Raw genomic sequence first — 24,332 nt, forward strand, 5'->3', positions numbered from 1 at the left:
GGTTGTGGCGAAAAATCTTGAAAACATGACCCGAGTGCATCCTAAAGGCTCAGAAACCAGAAAGCAAATAAAAAGAACTCAATTGGTATTTATTTTTGTTTTAAAATCTCATGGTCTTTAAGTCAGTCTCACAATTTTTTGGGACGAGACTCATGAGTTTTGAGCCCTCTGGGTTGGCATGCTGAACTCTACTGAAATATACTGGATTAGAGGAGTTTTAGAGGAAAATGTGAGCTATTTTCCTCAACGAGGAGGGCTAGGTGTTTCCTAAATACAGACATTTAGGCCACAATCTTCACAGCTATGGGAGGTCTAGTATTTAGCACCAAAACACTGTAACTGTTGAAATATCTGCAACCTGGCCGCAGACTGAGCTCTACATTGCCCGCTGCCATTCTGTCAGGACGGACAGCACTCCCTCTGCCCTGTGGGGCCCGTCTGCCCACCGCCAGTCAGTTTGGGAGACCCCCTAGTGGCTATCGATTACAACCTTTATGCAAATCCTCCACACTGAGACCATCAGCTCATTTCGCAGGCCACTGAGAACTGTTCTGTGGTAGCAACAAATTGCAATCACTTGCAGGGCCTCGACTGGACTGGAAGTGGCGGTTTAGCGGTAAAGGCTCTGGGCAGATCCCCAGCTAGCGTACGTCAACGTAGCTTGACTGAAGGCAACAGAGCTCTGATGAATTGCACAGGCTAGGGATCAGGCCTTCTGGCTGCAGAACATAATCCCCTGATGCACCCAGTTCCCCATAAATATAAAGAATAAAAAAATTTTTGTTTGAGAGGCCCAGACCTTGGAAGTTATCCCTTCCTAAGGTCCCCATCCTTTGATATGCCGTTTGACAGGTGCGTATTCTACATAGCATTCTGCAGCACATCTCCTGGAAGTACAAGACTATGGTAGGGGAGTTTGGTGGTTAAATAGAAGGCCCCACATTTCTAACGGCCATGCTGAGTTCCTTTCTCCATAGCCATAAGGTTAAACCTGTGGAATGTATGGAAATATGAACGAAAAACTTGAAGAAAAAGGGTATGTCCGTCTGCTTCCTTCATCATGTACCTTTGCCCTCGAGTAAATTGCACAGCTTGGTATTTAAATGGCATCAAACTGCTGACTACACAGTAGGGATTAGCATTTGGGATGATTCACAGCTTCATGGAGAGTGAGAAACTGGGAGTCGGAGCCTCTCCCCTCCTCCCCAAAAGTTCATTATCACTTCTCCCTCTGGACAAAGCATGTTCTCCCCCTGATGTTTAGAATCACTACCACACGCCTTAATAATAGGCTCAGCTGTTTCTCAGAGGTGAGGAATCCAGATGAAAGTAGCAATGATTTGAATGACAGGTTGGTGTTTGGTTTTTACAGGATCTGGAACCAGAGGTGAAATCATGAAGAGAGGGGACTGGGGAGAAACGCCCACTGCTCCACTGTTGAAATGACCCACCCAAACAAAGAGTAGGTCACTTTGAACTGCAGCTCAGAATGCCTGGCTTTGAGCTGAATTCTAAAAGCCTCTCTCTGAAAAATGACTCTGGCTGGATGAATTTGAGGGTGGGTGGCGGTTACTGTAGGCAGTGGGTTGTTTGCAGTTGGTGATAACACAAGCCAGCCCTCCTAAGAGCAATGCTGGAATTTGGCTGTCAGGACCAGGGGGCCCCCACTTGCATTTAATCTGACCTCCAATACCAAGGGACTTCTTCATGAGTCAGCCCTGGTGGTTCCTGGCACCATTCCAACACTTAAAATGCCCAGGGTCAACAGGGCTGAATTTCTTTGGCAAAAAAGTTCATTTCCTAGGAATAGAATATGGAACAAGCTTATTTGAAGTATTGTTCCCCCAGGAGAAGAATGAAAGAAAATGTGTATTTTCTCCTTTCTTTTCCATCCCACCCCGTGTATATTGTCCCCTAGTGTACATTTAACATAACTTGAATTGATCACCATCATCTGGATGGGAATACCCCAATTCTGAGATTTAATGAAAATCTATATTACGCACTTCTCAAGGCACAATGTTTTAATTTGCATTCTGTGCATCATCTATATTTAGTTTTCTGAAACAATGTGAACTAGCTTAGGGCGAGATACTGCCCCTGATCTGTATGTACAACTCTTATTGGTCTTAGTGAATGTGCTGTGTGTGGACTGAGTCCCTACAAAAATCCAAACAAACCCAACAACAAAATCCAAACACATATTGTGCTATGAATAGAAAATCTAATCAAACAAACTACCATGTTTTTCCTATAGTAAGTCTGGCTCAACTTTATCTACCTATTGAAACCCACCTTATACCAGAAAGAGTAGGTTGTGGCTAAAAATTTTAGCTTTGTACATAAATCTCCATTAGAATTTTAAGAGGAACTTAAGGCAGACAATAATGGCACACTTCACTGGAAGTATATTACTAAGAATTAAAAACATTTAAAAGATGCATAATATATTTTCACTCTCAGTATGTGTATCTTCACAGCTTGTCGTTTCACGATACAACGCTCCCTGCTAGCTCAAGATTTACCGACACAACAGAACTGTGCTAATTAGAACCATTTGTCAATAGGTGCCCCCTTTTCCTTGTGCCCACTGTGTCAAATAACAATTTATTTTTGTTGCTAAAGCAGTAACTCAAGGTAAAAGCTTTGATGGAACAAGATGTGGTTAATGAGATTATCATTAAATGTGGAGCATGAAGTACAAAAGCAACAGGCACACCCAAGACAGCACTAACCAACAAACTAATTACATTTGGTATGGCATAACAGTTCAACATCTCTCATTTCTCTGTAAATCTTAACAACTTCTTGGTAAGTTTGGGATGTATCATAAAAAAATGATATGAGGCGGTTTTGTCACTCTGGAATTGTTTTGCAAACAAACATCACATAAGACAGGAAGGGATTCAGATAATGAGGAGATTCGGACAATAGGGTTTGGAATAAACGGGAGTATACACTAAGCACAATCTTGGTGGTGGTGGTGGGGGTGTGTGTGTGTGTGTGAAGGGACTGGAACATGCAAGAGACAATACAATATTGTCATGTATTCTATACACTGGGGAAATTTTCTATTAAAAATTTTCCCTCTTGTTCTTTTAAAGGTTTTGTGTTAGAAAAAGAATGTTGCACACCCAAATTAAATACTAGAAATGGGATCTGTAATTTCTGTCAGGAGAATGGTTAGATTACTTGGTATATTCGGACACTTATCCCGATTCTTGAGAATTGCCAACTCCTCTAACTTTACAAAGATTGACTACCACTGAAGGAGAACGCTGTGCACTATTATTTATAAAAGGTAGACCAACACCAGGCACAATTCTGATCTAAAGAATGTAACTCTATTGACTTCAATGGAGTTATTCCCAATTCACGCCAGAGTTGATGAGCGGAGACTTGAGAATCAGGCTCAGTGAACGGAATGTCTGTCTTATCGCTGGAATGCGTCTGGAACAGATGTGTTTTCTTAAGTATTTGAAGGAGGAAAGGGAGATGGGGGCTCAGTGAGTATCCATTGGGACGCTGTTCCATGCATAAAGGGCAGTATGTAAGCAGGTGTGAGAGGAGGCAGTAAAAATTATTAGGGTGGAGGATACAGGGTGAAAGAGGTGTAGATGGAGATAAGGGGGCAGCTACAGAAACAGGTGGAGCAAGGGAGAGCTTTTGACAATGAGATTAGGAAGCTTGAATTTAGTACAAAAGACCTCAAACAAAACAGGCGACTGCAATCCAGTGGAGAGACTCAAGCAGAGGGGAGAAGCGAATAGAGCAGCTAGATCTTGGAGCAGCATTCTAAGATACATTCATTTGATTGGTCCTCTTAGTGCCAAATATCACACATTGGCATTATTTCCCTAATCTCTCAGTCAGTTACAGTACAGTACTTTGGAACACGCAGGAAGTTTTTCTAGTCAAAAGGCCCAAATCCTGAACGGGGCTGATCAAGTGATTTACTTCAATGGGAGTTGGAGGTTCTCAGGACGTTCCAGAATCATGCCTTCCTTTAGCCAGTGGGGAGTTCCCCTGTGGAACGGTTACAAGGTTTGGCCCCTCAAACACTGGATAAGTACATGCTATGGGTAAAAGGCATTGGAAAGAGCATCTGTCAAATGGCTTTTGAACAGTGTGGAAGGAAGATATCACACAGATGAAACCCACTGACTGTCCGTATCAACCTAATATCTGCTGAGAGACTAACTTTTGAAACGTATTATAGATAGAGATGGGCTTGTAATGAAAGCACAGGATCCCCATTGACTCTTTCCAATGATTTCAAGGGGAGTCGGATAAGAGCCAAGGAGTCAGGAGACCTGGGTTCCAGCTCTGTTACACAGAGCTCAACCGGACAAGTTACATATGATCTCCACTCCTGAGTGTCTCTTTCTGAAAAAAAAGTGGAGATACTGGTAACCAACCTCACAGGGGTGTTGGAGGCCTTATTCATTAATGTTTGGAAAGTGCTCAAAAGTCCTCAGATGGAGAGTGCTATTATGTTATGACAGTCCACTGCATTAGTGCATCTCTCTCAGCTAGGTACCGAAGCACACATATATGGCCCCTGTTACCATATATGTGAGCACCTCTCACTCTTTAGTTTTGTATTTATCCTCACAACACCATTACAAGGTAGGGAGGTGCTATTATACCCATTTTACAGGTTGGGCGCGGAGAGGCTTAGTGATTTGCTCAAGATCACACAGGAAGTCTATACTGGAGTCAGGACTTGAACTAGGTGTCCAATCCTAGGCCATGGCCTAAACCTTTTGGCCGTCTTTCTTCTCCAGCTCCAATATCGAGAGCTGAGTATTTTGAACATAAGAACCCTCAGTCTTTGAACAAAACTTCCACCATTGCCAAAGGGTATCCCACAGGCAGAACTAGAGCAGAACACGGTTAACTTGTAAAAGTACCTGCATGTGCATTTGTTAATATTCCCCCATAAGACCAGGCAGGAAACAAATCTGTTTCAATTTACCTAGGGATTTGCTCTTGAACGAGTGAAGATTATTCACAGTTGACATGATGATCAAAGGATCCCAAGCCCTCCCCCAAAAGACAGACTGTTATTGCTAACATTCATGACTTGTCTGTTCATACAAAAGTCAGATCAGCCAAATTAGTCGTGGTTCTTTTGTAGGTCTGAATACAGCAGCAAAGTTTAAAGCTTGTTATCACAGTCCTCTGTGCTGATACAAAGATACTTCAAAATACAAAAAAAGGTATCAAAATAATGATAAAAAGGACTGACAAATCTACAATGGCAAAACAGCGGAGGCTGAAGTGCTGTTATTCTGCTCATTCCCCCCGTGCCTAGGCAGTGCAATACGGGCAACGGAATTGAGACCCTTACAGTAGAAATTAGGGAGCTAAAAGGAAGGAAATTCTAAGGTTGCCACTTTAAGCCAGACGTTGCTTTCAGTTACCTGGTGTAAATCTGGAGAAAGTTCACTTAAGTCAGTGGAGTTTCTCCAGATATTCACCAGTGTAATCAAGGACAAACTGCAGCTCAGAGTTACTGGAACGTAATTTTACACAGCGTAGGGGCAAACCCTCAGCTTAATACGCAGTCTGCATGATGGGAAGATGTACTTGGGCCAGGGGTGACGGAATCCTTTCCTTGAGGCAGAGTAGTCTTGTCCTGGCTGCTACTCCAGCCCTAAGGCTGTAGTAGCCTGCATAGCTCCATGGGGGAGAGGACTGCATGCCCTCTGGACCCTTTGGCATCGCACTCACCCTTCTCTGGTGCACCTTGCACAATGACCTCTGCACCAAGGAGAACACAGTCACAGCCCTCCCTAAATCCTGCCTACCCTCCTGAGCAGTACAGGGCCAGTTATTCAGCAACAGGGACAGGATTTGCCCCACTGATTCACATTTAAAAACCACAAAAAGACCCCATTTGTGGGATAATGGATGAATGTGACAGAACAAAACAGCTCTTTTGTACCCATTGCAGTGTATGTTGCTTCTATCAAATGTACAGTTAGATTTCTTTAAAAATGCATGTTATTCTTAGATCACACTATGCATCATTAGACCACATGAGATCATGTTATTAAATAACTTTGAAAACACCTTATATCCACCTCCACCCCCACGCAATATCTTGGTTACCTCCCTCACAGCATTTACACCTGACTCATTAAGGATATGTCTACACTGCAGTAAAACACCCAAGTCTGGCCTGTATCAGATGACTCAGGCTGTGGGGCTATACAATCATAATGGGGTTCTGGATAGAGCCTGGGTCCTAAGACCATCCCCCCTTGCGGGGTCCCAGAGCCTGGGCTCCAGCCCTAACATCTACACTGCAATTTTATAGCCTGAGGCAGCTGACACAGGTCAGCCGCGGGTGTTTTACTGCAGTGCAGGCAAACCCTCAGAGTCATTATTGACTTTTGTGTGGACCGTCCAAACTGATAACTACAAAACTACTTATTTACTCCACAGACTGAACGAAGCCTTGACTCAGATTGTCAGAAGAAGAGGGGAAAACATTAAAACAGCACTATCAATCTGACACGTGATCATTTCCAAATGAGAGCTAAAAGGAGCTGTAGGAACAGTGTCTTCCTTCAAATCCCCTTCTTGAGTTTGGTAGTTTTTACATCAAATCTTCCTGTTTTAAAATGCATTTTCTCTCCCCTGTTGCTGGCTGAAAGACCCACACAAACAGAAAAAAACTGGCAGATGTCCTACAGCTGCAAATCCTTACACAGACACACAACTTTTTGTGCATGAGCAATCTCTTAGCATGGGGGCCTATCAGGGGAAACAGTGAAAGTGACTATGCACAAAGTGCTGTCAAACAGGCAATGTAAACAAATGGGGGAAAAAAATCCCAGAAATATTTTCTCTCTCAACTTTCAGTTTGAATCCTCTAGGGGGTTACCTATAACAGAATGTAAACAAAAGCTTCAGCCAGAAATAGGCTTTTATCTCCACTATCGTGAGAAATGCTGAAGTGTAGCAGGGTCAGTGTGCAATGCTATAAAGAATGCTCATAGGTTAGACTGCAGGAGCCAAAATTATTCCTTGATGTAACTAAGTCAATGGAGATACACTAGGGGTCAATTTGGCCTCATGAACTCAGTTCAAACTGATAGCTAAGCTTACCACATGGAAGACCTTTGCAGTCCATATTTTACAACCTGACCACCTAGTTCTTGAGGCTTTTGTTTCATTATGCCTGCAGTAGAGACATGGATTTACTCAGTATCAAACCTTTATTGTAAGAGGTAAGAGAAAACCAGTCTAAATTCTGCTCTCTGTGTAAATCTTCAAGGAAACATGCTATTCAAGAGTATAACCCAACCTGCTGGTTTTAACAAGTAGCCCCTTTACAGTTTGGATCATTTGTGTCTGAGAGACTCTCTCTCCCCTCTCAAACCACAGAAAGGTCAGAAGAGAAATCCAAGATAACAAAACGAAGAGGCTTGGAGTTTTCAGATCTGGATCAGCAATTTTCTTGGCCTTTTGGTCTGACTTCAGTATAATGACCTTCCAGTAGGGCTGGTTGAAAATTTTCCATCTGAACTATTGTTTTCAACAGAAATTTTGATTTTTTTTTTCTTCAAAAATTTGTCTGCTTTCCCTAGACAATTTCAACTTTTGGTTGAAAAACTTAACGTTTGCAAAGTTTTCAATTCAGAAATTCTGCCAAGGTGTCTCATGGGAGTTGTAGTTCAATTGCCTCATTTCCCCAGGCTCCTCTTTGGCCAGGCTTCCCAGCAGGACTACATCTCCCTTGATACACTGCAGTGGCTCAGACAGCAAGAATTAAGTTTCCGTAGTACTCCTCTCCCTCTCCTCCACTCCCATTTTCTGAACCGTTCTACCATCAAGACATGTTGCAAAGCCTATCTGCTATATTTACCCAGGGAGAAGGACGACTGGGAAAGGAGGGTCTTAGCTCTGTAGGGTAGAGAGTTATTATGACACTGTCAATAGATTAAATTTATTGAATGTGTTTTTATTTAAATTGTAATGCATGTTGCTTATTGTGTCAGGCACATCATATAAAATGAACTAAATGAACAAAATAAATAAAATAATATGGCCTGATCTTGCAAATCTTGTTTCGTGTTAGTTGTCCCATCAGTTTCAAGTAAGCATTTCCAAAACTATGCCCATATTTTCATTGGGAAAAGTGTAGCTTACTTTGATCAAAAGAATTAATGGATTAGAAACAAAGGTCAAATGAGGTATTTGAGGAAAAAGTTTATGTAAAGAGTTACTGTGGACAGGTAAAATACACAATGATTCACTTGGCAAACAAGCAGAAATACAGTCATATGAGCAATGCCAGAGTGTCAACATTGATTTACGAGCTACCTGCATACTACCTACAGTGCATTTACAATGGAATACTTTGGGGGAATATTATATTTTAATATTATTGCATAGACATAAGAACATGAGAACAGCCATACTTGGTTAGACCAAAGATCCATCTAGCCCAGTATCTTGTCTTCCGACAGAGGGAATAAACAGAACAGGTAATCATCAAGTGATCCTTATTTAGATGCTTATTTATCAACCTGTATTTTTAATAATCATTTTTCACTGGTGTCTGTGAAATGTGCTAGACTGCTTGACTGGGATGTCTGGAGACTGAAGCCCTCTATTAGGCCACCTGGTCTGCCACTTCATCCACCAACATGCCCCAACCTCATTCGGGTGGGGATTTCTGTAAGGCTTAGAGAGAAGTTCACTCTCCATGCTCATCCAATCCGTGGCCTCTTTGTGGAGATTGACAAGCATGTCTGCTCATTACTGGGATGAGGACACTTGACTGCTGGGACCTGGAGAACTAACATATTTCACAGCCGACAGACAGTTACAACTTTTGCCATTACAACCTGGGTTGGACTTCAGCTAGGAAGCTAGACAGGAAAGGCTTTGTATGCCATGACCAATCCTTCAGGATGTACTATTTTTAAAGTGATAGGACGAGAAATAGTCATAGGACGAGAAATATGGCAAACAGGTGCTATTCTATAAGACAAACAACTCTGAACATCTGTAAAGCAGCTACTTGTTCTAAGTTTTTGATAAAACATTCCTTTCTTGTAAACAATCTTCCAGTCTGTCCATAAAATAATAAGATTTTCAAGTAAAAGTTGACCAAAGGTCTCATATTGTTGTTCTTTCACTCTTAGTTTGGAGCACATTGTTAACACTAGCTCATTATAGCTAAAAACAAAGAAAGTATTTAATTTATTCCTTTGTGAAATTGGGTTCGGGTGCTCCCGAAGTTACAATTATGCTACAATTGCAGTCTGCAAGGGTATCTTTTAAACAAACTATTTCCTTTCACAAACTGTGTTTATCACCCATGTAACGATAAACCCCAGTCTCTCATATATGTCAGCTATCAGGAATTCATTACATTGTCTGTGTTATGTTATGCCAGTCGGTAGTTATCTTTGCAGCCCACAGGCTAGAATGGAAATCCAATGTGTCAGCTATTTAAAGAAAATGGAAGCCCTCCTCCAGCAATTTAATTAACTTTCAGACAGCATGGGTTTGGCCTGAAATTACTGTGGAAAATATGATCTGAGATTATCTGCCAGAAAGTAAACTTTTAAAAAGGTAACTTTCCTGACACTGCACACAGTACTTAATCTGATATTAATCAACTTTTTCTTGCTGCTAGAAGCAAAAGATTTAGGACTGTCAATCTTCATTTCAGTTGTGCCCTGTCTGTTTCAGTCATGCCCCAGAAGCTATACAAACCTGAATAGACTGGAACTCACAACTATCACTGATAGAAAATATATTCTCTTAATAAAAAGGATTATGCTATAAAGACTAAAGAAAACAAATAGCCGGATTGTACCACACTATGTATATAAGGAGGTGGATAATCAGATCTCTTTTTATATTACAAAGACTTTAATACAGCATTAATAAAACATAGTAAAAAGAAAAGGAGGACTTGTGGCACCTTAGAGACTAACCAATTTATTTGAGCATGAGCTTTCGTGAGCTACAGCTCACTTCATCGGATGCATACTGTGGAAATTGCAGAAGACATTATATACACAGACACCATGAAACAATACCTCCTCCCACCCCACTCTCCTGCTGGTAATAGCTTATCTAAAGTGATCATCAAGTTGGGCCATTTCCAGCACAAATCCAGGTTTTCTCACCCTCCGCCCCCCCACAGACAAACTCACTCTCTTGTTGGTAATAGCCCATCCAAAGTGACCACTGTCTTCACAATGTGTATGATAATCAAGGTGGGCCATTTCCTGCAGAAATCCAGGTTCTCTCACCCCCCTCCAAAACCACACACACAAACTCACTCTCCTGCTGGTAATAGCCTATCCAAAGTGACCACTCTCCTTATAACCTGCATGAAAATCAAAGTGGGCCATTTCCAGCACAAATCCAGGTTTTCTCACTCCCCCACCCCCATACACACACAAACTCACTCTCCTGCTGGTAATAGCTCATCCGAAGTGACCACTCTCCCTACAATGAGCATGATAATCAAAGTGGGCCATTTCCAGCACAAATCCAGGTTTTCTCACCCCCCCCCCACCACACACACACAAACTCACTCTCCTGCTGGCAATAGCTCATCCGAAGTGACCACTCCCCCTACAATGAGCATGACAATCAAGGTGGGCCACTTCCAGCATAAATCCAAGTTTAATCAGAACGTCGGGGGGGGGGGGGGGGGGGGGGGGGGGGGGGGGAGGGGGGGAGGAAAAAACAAGGGGAAATAGGCTACCTTGCATAATGACTTAGCCACTCCCAGTCTCTATTTAAGCCTAAATTAATAGTATCCAATTTGCAAATGAATTCCAATTCAGCAGTTTCTCGCTGGACTCTGGATTTGAAGTTTTTTTGTTGTAAGATAGCGACCTTCATGTCTCTGATTGCGTGACCAGAGAGATTGAAGTGTTCTCCGACTGGTTTTTGAATGTTATAATCAGATGTCAAGAATTATAACATGAAGGCATGAAGGTCGCTATCTTACAACAAAAAAAACTTCAAATCCAGAGTCCAGCGAGAAACTGCTGAATTGGAATTCATTTGCAAATTGGATACTATTAATTTAGGCTTAAATAGAGACTGGGAGTGGCTAAGTCATTATGCAAGGTAGCCTATTTCCCCTTGTTTTTTCCTCCCCGCCCCCGCCCCCCCCAGACGTTCTGGTTAAACTTGGATTTATGCTGGAAGTGGCCCACCTTGATTGTCATGCACAGTGTGGGGAGAGTGGTCAGTTTGGATGAGCTATTGCCAGCAGGAGAGTGAGTTTGTGTGTGTGTGGTGGGGGGTGTGTGAGAAAACCTGGATTTGTGCTGGAAATGGCCCACTTTGATTATCATGCTCATTGTAGGGAGAGTGGTCACTTCGGATGAGCTATTACCAGCAGGAGAGTGAGTTTGTGTGTGTATGGGGGTGGGGGAGTGAGAAAACCTGGATTTGTGCTGGAAATGGCCCACTTTGATTTTCATGCAGGTTATAAGGAGAGTGGTCACTTTGGATAGGCTATTACCAGCAGGAGAGTGAGTTTGTGTGTGTGGTTTTTGGAGGGGGGTGAGAGAACCTGGATTTCTGCAGGAAATGGCCCACCTTGATTGTCATACACATTGTGAAGACAGTGGTCACTTTGGATGGGCTATTACCAACAAGAGAGTGAGTTTGTCTGTGGGGGGGCGGAGGGTGAGAAAACCTGGATTTGTGCTGGAAATGGCCCAACTTGATGATCACTTTAGATAAGCTATTACCAGCAGGAGAGTGGGGTGGGAGGAGGTATTGTTTCATGGTGTCTGTGTATATAATGTCTTCTGCAATTTCCACAGTATGCATCCGATGAAGTGAGCTGTAGCTCACGAAAGCTCATGCTCAAATAAATTGGTTAGTCTCTAAGGTGCCACAAGTTCTCCTTTTCTTTTTGCGAATACAGACTAACACGGCTGTTACTCTGAAATAAAACATAGTGTCGTACAATATCAGATTGGTGAATATACTTATATTGAAGTGAGCTGTAGCTCACGAAAGCTTATGCTCAAATAAATTGGTTAGTCTCTAAGGTGCCACAAGTACTCCTTTTCTTTTTGCGAATACAGGCTAACACGGCTGCTACTCTGTAACCTGGGGAAAGATAGTTTGCTAATTTTCCAGAGCAGCATCATGCTATATATTGCATATTTACACTATGAATAATTACCAGAAGACCCAATCTATTAATTTCATTACCCCTCGAGACATTAACTTTTATAAAAATCAAGTTAAAAGTGGAGTCCCAAAAAATGAATACAACACAAATATTTTTCTAACCATTAACCGTGCCAGAAGCTGCAACGTGAATTCAACACAGACTACATACAAAAAGATCTTATTGGAATTTACAGGTTCAAGTCATTCTCAACTGAGGATTGTAGCTTTTTCTGTTTCACCAAACACATGGTCGTGAATTAAAGAATTAATGTGTTGGTGGTGGGATTTTTTGGGGGGAAGGGATTGAGAGGAGATTTGATGTGTTATAGGAATTTCAATTTAAGTTCAAGCATGCAATTAATCACAATGCAGGGCACTACTGAAAAGTGAATACAAGCAAAACAATCTTTCTTTTCTCCTTGAACAAAACTGACCACATTATCATTACTGGAAAATAAAGGGCCAAAGATCTGCAACAACCAAAAACAAACTCAGATGTAACTCAAGAGCACAACAGTAAAGCTATATCAAAGGTCAAGTGCCTGGCCATATCAAGCGTAACAATGTCCCATTAAATACATAGATTGGCCGTTCAGTGCGCATTGCTATGACACATTCTTACACATCTCCTGATAAACACATTCAGTATAATTATCCTGGCCGGGATCACAAATTTAGTAAACAGGAAAAGGAACCGCACTGCTCATGATTGATAAAAAAAAATGGCGAGCTGCATCATTTTCACTTTGTTGCCACCTCTGCTAATAATTGCTCTTGGAACCAGCAGTAACTTTAGACTGCACATTAGAGGCTGATGCTGTCCAAAGCACACGACTAGCTGTGCTGACACCTACATCCTCCGTACAATAAACATATCATGGGTGAAATTTTCAAAAGTGACTTAGAAGTGGGGCAGACCTCATCTACTTCAGAAAGATGGATTTCCAATGAGATTTTCAGAAAGCCTTTGACAAGTTCCCTCACCACAGGCTCTGAAGCAAAGTAAGCTGTCATGGGGTAAGAGGGACAGTCCTCTCATGGACTGGTAACTAGTTAAAAGATAGGAAACAAAGGGTAGGAATAAATGGTCAGTTTTCAGAATGGAGAGAGGTAAATAGTGGTGTACCCCACAGGTCTGTACTGGGACCAGCCTCATTCAATATATTCATAAATGATCTGGAAAAGGGGGTAAACAGTGAGGTGGCAAAATTTGCAGATGATACAAAACTAGTCAAAATAGTTCAGACCCAGGCAGACTGCGAAGAGCTACAAAAGGATCTCTCAAAACTGGGAGACTGGGCAACAAAATGGCAGATGAAATGTAATGTTGATAAATGCGAAGTAATGCATGTTGGAAAACATAATCCCAACTATACATATAAAATGATGGGGTCTAAATTAGCAGTTACCGCTCAAGAAAGAGATCTGAGAGTCATTGTGGATAGCTCCCTGAAAACATCTGCTCAATGTGCAGTGACAGTCAAAAAAGCAAACAGAATGTTGGGAATCGTTTAGAAAGGGATAGATAATAAGACAGATAATATCATATTGCCTCTATATAAATCCATGGTACGCCCACATCTTGAATACTGTGTGCAGATGTGGTCACCCCATCCCAAAAAAGATATACTGGACTTGGAAAAGGTTCAGAAAAGGGCAACAAAAGTGATCAGGGGTATGGAACGGCTGCCATATTAGGAAAGATTAATAAGACTGGGACTTTTCAGCTTGGAAAAGAGACGACTAAAGGGGGATATGATAGAGGTCTCTAAAATCATGACTGGTGTGGAGAAAGTAAATAAGGAAGTGTTATTTACTCCTTCTCATAACACAAGAACTAGGGGTCACCAAATGAAATTAATAGGCAGCAGATTTAAAACAAACAAAAGGAAGTATTTTTTCACACAACGCACAGTCAACCTGTGGAACTCCTTGCCAGAGGATGTTGTGAAGGCCAAGACTATAACAGGGTTCAAAAAATAACCAGATACATTCATGGAGGATAGGTCCATCAATAGCTATTAGCCAGGATGGCCAGGGATGGTGTCCCTAGCCTCTGTTTGCCAGAAGCTGGGAATGGGCGACAGGGGATGGATCACTTGATGATTACCTGTTCTGCTCATTCCCTCTGGGGCACCTGGCACTGGCCACTGTTGGAAGTCAGGATATTGGGCTAGATGGACGTTTGGTCTGACCCAGTATGGCCGTTCTTATATGAGATATTAATATGGGATAGCTATTCAAAAATGCCTATGGACCAGGTTTTTAAGGGTATTTAGGTGCCTAAAAATGCAGATAGGTACATCTGAAAATCCAGTTAGTCTCCCATCCGCACCTTTAGAACCTGGCCGCAAGTTCAATTTTCAAAAATGTCTAAGTGGCTACGTCCCATTTTCAAAAGTGGCGTAGGCACTTCGATTTTTAGAAAATCTTAAAAGTCAATAGGACTTAGACTCCTAAGTCACTTTTTAAAATGGGACTTAGCCACTTATGCATTTTTGAAAATTTTACCTCCTCTGGAAATCACTCTTTCTGAGCTAAATAAAGGCCTATCCTAGTCCTAATTCCTCAGGCCAAGATTCTGTTGCCCATATTAGAATTAACCTGAGGAAGACAAAAATCAGAGGCTCTTTATCTTCCAGATGCCAGAGGCCATTTCGCTGACTTACTGCAAAGTCCGGGGCTTTTCCTTACAGTAGGATTTTCAAGTAAGCAAACACTATGTTCTCTGAAAATAAGAGCTTTAAAAAAAGTGCTCTCCCGCTCAGCAACTGCTACAATTTCTTGGACCATGACTGTTCCCTTTCCTTTGGCCATCACCAACGGTCAGCCCGCATTCAAGACACCCACTGACTTCAATGGGAGTTCAATGCACAGATCAACATCAGGATATGAACCATACTTAAAAAAAAACCTTCAAACCTAGTAACTCCTTTTCCATGCACAGCTTCAATATGCAGGTCCAAAAAATTCCTTTTACCACCAAATGTGTGAAAATCAACCAGGCCCAGAAGGAATCACTTAAAACTCTCTGAAGTGTAGCCCATTTTCAGCTCTTTGCAAGCAAATCCCTAGGTGATTCCTGTATTTACTGCAGGTTCATTGAAAATAAAATCCCACGTTAAAAAGTTAATTGTCGCAATATCAAGTAAACAAAATCTCATGAGAGCCACTGTCCAAACTGATTCAAAATCCAGTTCCAAACTGATGATGAACAACTAATACATCAGAAACCAGATACTGATAACAGGGAAGATTGCTAAAATACTACACTTGCATAAATAATGACACTGTGTCTGGAATGTATTCTTCCTATCAAAGAAGGGTTTGGCACAGAAGACCTGTTTCATAATATTTTTGTAAGATATGCCGTTAACTGAGCTAGTTTCCTTACCACTGATGACCCAAATAATCGCTCTGGAGATGCAGAACCGAATTCCTTCTTTCAGCTATAGTGTTCATCTAGAGGAGTCTTGCACACACATTTGGTTTTAATTCATATTTTATGACCCATTCTGGAACAATTATAGCAGCTGCACCATTGCACAAAAAAGCACTTTCAGGGTGGGAGCGGCACTGTAAAAAGAACGGTCTGAAGTAATTCATTTTGCATTTCAGTAGCACCTTCTCTGTGATGATCTCAACACATTTTTGCAAACAGGAGCGAGTTGAGCTTCACAGCATCCTGGTGAGGTAGGGAAATATATTATCTCCATTTTTCAGATAGGCAAATGGAGGCACAGTGAGTTTAAGTGACTTGGTGAGGGTCATAACTGGGGACAGAACTCCTGGGCCCAGTCCAGCGTTTTAGTCACAAGATCATCTTTTCCTCTCAAGGGCCTGACCTTGAACCATTAAAGTCAATGGGAGTTTTGTGACGGATTTTGGTGGAAGAAAGACCAGGCTCTTGAGAAGCAGGGTTCCTGGTTAAAAGAACCCGAACTTATTTGACAACTATCCCTTTATTACAAAAAGCTGAAGCAAACTATTGTTGGCTTTTGCAATCTAAAGCAAGCTGCTAGTTACTGCAGGCAAGCAGGTAGCTCAGTATCCTGCATTTACAAGTCACTTGAAAGCTCTTGTAGCAGAAGTGTAAACAAGCCATCCTTCCTATGTGGAAATTTAGCCCGTAGTAAAACATTAACATGACTAAAGCTGACCTTCTGAATTTCTGTTTGTTCAGTGAGCTGTTTCTAATTGAAGGTCTCTTCCCTCAGATCCTATAGCTTTTACTTTTTTTTCCCATAAGCCGGTTATTGCACCCAAGGAACAGAGTTTAACAGGTAGAAAGTGATTTCAAGGGTAAACGCTGTCTGATTATGTGGCATTAGGTAGCTAAACAAAAGCCACTCGGAGTCTCACACCAGCTACAATACAACTGTCAGGTCAAGTGCATGAAGGGTGAGGCCCCTGCAGGGCAGCTGCAAAAGAAAGCAAGGCATTGATCTCCAAAGCGGGCAGCTGACAAACTCCATCTTTCTGTGCATGCACTAGCACTATGCACAGACAGGGTCGTTAGGAGCTTCACAAACATGGATCCAAGACACAGGACAGTCCTGGTCTCTAATGTGAAACAGTGGTAGCATTTATTTCGTCCCACCTTCCAGGAACCGCAGATTAGATGGTGTGATTTGACTAGAATGGTTTGAAACAGAATGTTTGAATTCAGAAGCCATTCACAAAACAAGCACTTCACCACACGAACTCAAAAGATTTTTGTCTGCCATGGCAGTGATTTTACTTCTTCGGTTACTGCACGAGGCTGGGGTTTTTTCTATGCTGCTGATGGTAGTAAAATGATTGCTTAAAACACAAAGCAAACCTAAGAAAGAGAGCCATTAAGCACATACATTTTATAAAGAGAAATGTTATTACCTGGAATAGTCACCTTTAGCTTCCTACAATTGAAAAATAGTGACAAAATTAAAACACAATCTCTTCAAAAGTCTGGAGTATTAACTTTGCTATTCTCAGCATTGTTAATTTTTGCTTTTTGGCTAAATCCTGACTTCAGTTCTTGTCATGCTACCCTAGGGAAATCACTGGAGTTGCATGCATATATGTAAGAGAATAGAATTTGGCCCCTAGTGTTTGCGGTTGTAGGTTATCCACCTGCACCAGTGTTCACGCTGCTCCCAAAACACTGATAATTTCACATTCAAACTCCATGTCACTTTTAAGAGATATAAACAGAAAGACCCATTTTCTCCCCTTTAATCAACTACATCCTGCGAAAAGCAAACATTGCAAGAAGGTCAGTGATTGTGATGGATCGGTGTTCACTGAAGATGAAAAACAATCATTCACTCAGCCCAAGCCAACACACCTCACCTTGCATTTGTCAATGAAAACTTAGTTAAGCCACTTTTAAGAAAGAGATTGTGTTCAATCACAGATTGTACCATAAACAGATTGTAAATCTAATGACAAAAAATAACATGAACAATGTTAATGATTTGACATAAAATTAGTGGTGAGGAAAATATTTATTTTTACCAAAACAGAGAGAAAAACAATTAGATTTTTTTTTTTTAGTCCTCTTGAAGGAAAATTCATATAACTAGTGTAGTAACTTTTAGCTACAGTACTCTATTTCTCTTTCCCCTCCAACATCTCGTGCCATAAAAAGAAAAGGAGTACTAGTGGCACCTTACAGACTAACCAATTTAATTGCGCAAATAAATTGGTTAGTCTCCAAGATGCCACAAGTACTCCTTTTCTTTTTGCGAATACAGACTAACATGGCTGCTACTCTGAAATCGTGCCATAAAAACAGCCACATGTCAATTATTTGTGGCACAGGAGGAAGTGACAGACAGGTTAGAAACCTGCTGTAATATCTACAGACCTGACTGAATCACTCTGTTCAATGATCTTTCTTACAGAAAAAGGTTACACTTGATTTCCCACTCTCCAACCTGAATTGTTTGAATAGTAAATCCCATAACGGGCCTGAATAAAATAGCAGCTCCCCAGTCATTCACAAACAATATGCAAAATCTAGCACAAATAAACCAAAAATTGCTGCAAACATGCCTAAGTTTCAAAGTTGTGGGTTATGTTAAAAAGCAACTACACACACACACACACACACACACACACACACGAAAGGATAGTCTTACCTGTAAAATCAGGGCTGCTAATCTGAAGATTGTCTCACTTTCTACCTCAATCTGCCCCTGTTTACATAAAGAGGAAAACATTAATGTGCATTTCCTGACTCAGCAGTGAAGGGACACAGCCCAGGACTACTGAATCTGGGAGGCTGTCACATTACTCTGTACCTCTAGGTCTCGCTCAATTGCAGACCATACCACTGCAATGAGGGAAGGGGGACGGAAGAATTGTCAAGTAAAGTTTTAGTAACTTTGCCATTTGTGGGTTTAATTTTTTTAGATTAATTCAAGAAAGTAAATTCTGAAAACAGGATTCAGGGAGAGAAGAGAGGGAGCTGCTATTTGAATGTGTCGGTGGTGTATAATGAACCACTTCTTTGTCTCTGCAATTTAGTACATTCAGGTCCTACAAGTTTCACCAGACCAGTTGGCTGCACTCAGGTCACAGATATGATATTTCGCTGTTTGGTGTGTGTCTTTGCCTCTCTCTCTCTCTTCCAGCCACCACTCAGTTTATCTTGTAATTGCATATTTTCTGCATAGATCTTTATTGATTGCAACTGGCTAGACGTACCCTGTCAAAGCACAGGAGCCCAGTTCTGTACACCTTAAAAGTAATGAGACGTTTGAGTGCACAACGGTCGTGGATTGAGCCAAAGATACATACATCTTAAAAAATGGCAACTCCTCAGGGCAAGGACCTAGTTTGTTATTTTTCAGAGAAACAGCCGTGTTAGTCTGCATCTGCAAAAAGAACAGGAGTACTTGTGGCACCTTAGAGACTAACCAATTTATTTGAGCATAAGCTTTCGTGAGCTACAGCTCACTTCATCGGATGCATGCAGTGGAAAATACAGTGGGGAGATTTTTTATACACAGAGAACATGAAACAATGTGTGTTATCATACACACTGTAACAAGAGTGATCACGTAAGATGAGCTATTACCAGCAGGAGAGAAAAAAAACTTTTGTAGTGATAATCAAGGTGGGCGATTTCCAGTAGTTGACAAGAACGTGTGAGGAACAGTAGTGGGGGGAAAATAAACATGGGGAAAGTGTTTTACTTTGTGTAATGACACATCCACTCCCAGTCTTTATTCAAGCCTAAATTAATGGTGTCCAGTTTGCAAATTAATTCCAATTCAGCAGTCTCTCCTTGGAGTCTGTTTTTGAAGTTTTTTTGTTGAAGAATTACCACTTTTAGGTCTGTAATCGAGTGACCAGAGAGACTGAAGTGTTCTCCGACTGGTTTTTGAATGTTATAATTCTTGACGTCTGATTTGTGTCCATTTATTCTTTTACGTAGAGACTGTCCAGTTTGACCAATGTACATGGCAGAGGGGCATTGCTGGCACATATCACATTGTAGATGGTAGATGTGCAGGTGAACGAGCCTCTGATAGTGTGGCTGATGTGATTAGGCCCTATGATGGTGTCTCCTGAATAGATATGTGGACACAGTTGGCAACGGGCTTTGTTGCAAGGATAGGTTCCTGGGTTAGTGGTTTTGTTGTGTGGTGTGTGGTTGCTGGTGAGTATTTGTTTCAGGTTGGGGGGCTGTCTGTAAGCAAGGACTGGCCTGTCTCCCAAGATCTGTGAGAGTGATGGGTCATCCCTCAGGATAGGTTGTAAATCCTTGATAATGCGTTGGAGGGGTTTTAGTTGGGGGCTGAAGGTGACGGTTAGTGGCATTCTGTTATTTTCTTTGTTGGGCCTGTCCTGTAGTAGGTAACTTTTGGGTACTCTTCTGGCTATGTCAATCTGTTTCTTCACTTCAGCAGGTGGGTACTGTAGTTGTAAGAACGCTTGCTAGAGATCTTGTAGATGTTTGTCTCTGTCTGAGGGCTTGGAGCAAATGTCGTTGTATCGTAGAGCTTGGCTGTAGACAATGCATCATGTGGTGTGATCTGGGTGAAAGCTGCAGGCATGTAGGTAAGTATAGCGGTCAGTAGGTTTCCGGTATAGGGTGGTGTTTATGTGACCATCGCTTATTAGCACCGTAGTGTCCAGGAAGTGGATCTCTTGTGTGGACTCGTCCAGGCTGAGGTTGATGGTGGGACGGAAATTGTTGAAAACCTGGTGGCTGAATTTTGTGACTTTGTCCTCACCCATAGCTATTTCACATTTGGGGACAATGTATACCTTCACTGCTACCTGCATGGCCCCACAGTATGCCAACATTTTTATGGCTGACTTAGAACAACGCTTCCTCAGCTCTCGTCCCCTAATGCCCCTACTCTACTCGCGCTACATTGATGACTTCTTCATCATCTGGACCCATGGAAAAAAGCCCTTGAGGAATTCCACCATGATTTCAACAATTTCCATCCCACCATCAACCTGGACCAGTCCACACAAGAGATCCACTTTCTGGACACTACGGTGCTAATAAGCGATGGTCACATAAACACCACCCTATACCGGAAACCTACTGACCGCTATACTTACCTACATGCCTGCAGCTTTCACCCAGATCACACCACAAGATCCATTGTCTACAGCCAAGCTCTACGATACAACCGCATTTGCTCCAAGCCCTCAGACAGAGACAAACACCTACAAGATCTCTATCAAGCATTCTTACAACTACAATACCCACCTGCTGAAGTGAAGAAACAGATTGACAGAGCCAGAAGAGTACCCAGAAGTCACCTACTACAGGACAGGCCCAACAAAGAAATAACAGAACGCCACTAGCCATCACCTTCAGCCCCCAACTAAAACCTCTCCAACGCATTATCAAGGATCTACAACCTATCCTGAAGGATGACCCATCACTCTCACAGATCTTGGGAGACAGGCCAGTCCTTGCTTACAGACAACCCCCCCAACCTGAAACAAATACTCACCAGCAACCACATACCACACAACAGAACCACTAACCCAGGAACCTATCCTTGCAACAAAGCCCGTTGCCAACTGTGCCCACATATCTATTCAGGGGACACCATCACAGGGCCTAATAACATCAGCCACACTATCAGAGGCTCGTTCACCTGCACATCCACCAATGTGATATATGCCATCATGTGCCAGCAATGCCCCTCTGCCATGTACATTGGTCAAACTGGACAGTCTCTACGTAAAAGAATAAATGGACACAAATCAGATGTCAAGAATTATAACATTCATAAACCAGTCGGAGAACACTTCAATCTCTCTGGTCACTCGATTTCTGATCTCAAAGTGACTATCCTTCAACAAAAAAACTTCGAAAACAGACTCCAAGGAGAGACTGCTGAATTGGAATTAATTTGCAAATTGGATACAATTAACTTAGGCTTGAATAGAGACTGGGAGTGGTTGAGTCATTATACTAAGTGAAAAGAAAAGGAGTACTTGGGGCACCTTAGAGACTAACCAATTTATTTGAGCATAAGCTTTCGTGAGCTACAGCTCACTTCATCGGATGCATCCGATGAAGTGAGCTGTAGCTCACGAAAGCTTATGCTCAAATAAATTGGTTAGTCTCTAAGGTGCCCCAAGTACTCCTTTTCTTTTTGCGAATACAGACTAACACGGCTATTACTCTGAAACCTATACTAAGTGAAACTATTTCCCCTTGTTTATTCCTCCCGCCCTCCCCCCACTGTTCCTCAGACGTTCTTGTTAACTCCTGGAAATGTGCTGGAAATGGCCCACCTTGATTATCACTTCAAAAGGTTTTCTCTCCCCCCACCCCACTCTACTGCTGGTAACAGCTCATCTTAAGTGATCACTCTCCTTACAATGTATATTTTTTCATGGTCTGTGTGTATATATAAAATCTCCTCACTGTACTTTCCACTTTATGCATCCGATGAAGTGAGCTGTAGCTCACGAAAGCTTATGCTCAAATAAATTGGTTAGTCTCTAGGGTGCCACAAGTACTCTTTTTCTTTTTGCGAATACAGACTAACAGGGCTGCTACTCTGAAACATCTCCTCAAAGGGTTTACAAGTCAAGACCCTTATCTTGCAAACACCCCACCTTGGCACATGTGAATGGGCCCATTCTCACCTTTGTCAGGCAGATGCATAAGCGTTTGCAGGAACTGGGATTTCTTCCACATTCCACCATCAGCAGCTAGGCTAGGGGCAGCATCTAGTGGCTTACATTTGGACTCCTGGGTTAGGGAAAATATCCCCTTGCCACTTGCATAAAGGGCAGAGTGGGGCCAATGAATTTTCAAACAGTAAATATTTTCATTTTTACAGGGGAGAATACTGAACATGTGACACCCGCCTCTCGTAACTCAAGCCTCAGCACACTCCGAGCCTCGTGGGAATTTCAGGAGTTCTGCATGGAGAGGTAAGATGCAGTAATGTGATGCCCCAGAGAATTACAGAGAGATAGCAAGAGTCAAAGTTTGCCTCACACGGCTCACCAGGTTAATGCAGTTTCCAACACATTAGTTTCCATAGCCAACCATACACAAGGAAGGGATGTGACTAGCATCATGTCTGGCTGCCTTTGACTTCCCCCACCCTATAGATCAGATACCCAATTTTGCAGCTCCATGAACTGGAGTATGAGATCAAGCAAGACTTCAATCTACAACCTCTGGGATTGCAATCCAATGCCTTAACCACTCAGCCACCAGGCCTCAGAGAGAGAGAGAGAGAGAGATCTTGGGCCACATTGCTTTACAGCAGCTGAGGCCCACAGAGACTGAATTCAAACTGAGCTGGCAAATAATTCACAGTTTTCACAGAAAGGTCGTTTTCTGCTGATGCTGCCAGCAGTACAAGCCATTTCTCTCTCTCCCTCCCCCACTCCCAGCAAGCCTGTCAAGAATGTTAGATGACAAGGAATGTCCCCCTTCCAACAGGTGTTGCTACTATGACAGGGAAGTGATCTCTAGGCCGTCCCCAGACTAGGAGCATTCTGTACCCATGTGTTTTATTCATGCCAAACAAGTGTCACAAATAACAAAAGGCTTCAAAGTAGCAGCCGTGTTAGTCTATATTCGCAAAAAGAAAAGGAGTACTTGTGGCAAATTTATTTGAGCATAAGCTTTCGTGAGCTACAGCTCACTTCATCAGATGCACACCGATGAAGTGAGCTGTAGCTCACGAAAGCTTATGCTCTAATAAATGTGTTAGTCTCTAAGGTGCCACAAGTCCTCCTTTTCTTTTTGTGAATACCGACTAACACGGCTGCTACTCCGAAACCTGTTGTTATGATCAGTTGTGACTGTCAGAAGAACCTGCACAGTCTGTTGAATTAATCTGCTGTTTAGAAAGAAGTAGGCACACCTACTGGTACATGAGATCCAGTGGGTCTCTAAGGAACGTTAAACACAGTGTTACAATACATGTCTGTTAATCATGGCAGAACCCACTTAGTGGTAACCATACCACTACGGTATACTTAAAAGCATGCATAAGTGTTCCTAATGGATGGAGCACAGGACTAGAACCCGGGATGTCTGGGTTTTATTCCCAATTCTGTCACTGTGAATCACCATGGGCAAGCTACTTACTCTCTAAAATGGGGCTAATACTTGGCTACCTGGCAGGGATAGTGTGATGCTTAATGTTTGCAAAACTCTTTGAAGATGAAAAGCTAAGTGAAACACTTATCATTAATAACAATTATGATTATTATTATTATACCAATCTTAAATATGTATTTACATGGCTGTAAATACATATTTTAAGAGGTGCTGGGGCTCTCCTATGCATGTTATGATGTTTTGTGATAATTACTATTAACAAACAACAACATGACAATTGACTGAACAAAGCTCTTTAGCCAGGATATTAAGAGGCTGGCATTCAAATCCATTCAATCATTCAACAGGGATTGCTTTGAGTGTCGTTTCAGCCTCCATCCTTTTGTTGATCCATGTCCCTGCGTCCGTATATTGTTTTGCTTGTGAATTATAATTCGGGGCATGTTATTAATTGTGTTGCTCCCCATATTGACCTATTTTGGAAGGAACATTGCAACTACTTTACAAGCACCGTTTTCCTCATTCCTTTACAGCAAGGCGCATTGCTCGTGGAATGGAAACATACTGCACATTCAACACCCAAATCCTAATTGTA

General features: G+C 42.0%; 1 protein-coding gene across 8 annotated transcripts in view; it reads right to left on the bottom strand.

The window, feature by feature from the left end:
* FRMD4B (FERM domain containing 4B) overlaps nucleotides 1-24,332 on the bottom strand; it is a 197,911-nt gene that overhangs the window by 42,710 nt on the left and 130,869 nt on the right. For all 8 annotated transcript variants that reach the window (XM_043551214.1, XM_043551217.1, XM_043551216.1 and 5 more), the window contains 2 exons: nucleotides 18,306-18,362; nucleotides 17,059-17,081 (listed from right to left, as the gene is read on the bottom strand). In XM_043551214.1, coding sequence (XP_043407149.1) covers nucleotides 17,059-17,081; nucleotides 18,306-18,362 — 80 coding nt within the window. The remainder of the gene's footprint in view (nucleotides 1-17,058; nucleotides 17,082-18,305; nucleotides 18,363-24,332) is intronic.

This window comes from Chelonia mydas, chromosome 7 (assembly GCF_015237465.2).
Source record: "Chelonia mydas isolate rCheMyd1 chromosome 7, rCheMyd1.pri.v2, whole genome shotgun sequence".
Lineage (NCBI taxonomy): Eukaryota > Metazoa > Chordata > Testudines > Cheloniidae > Chelonia > Chelonia mydas.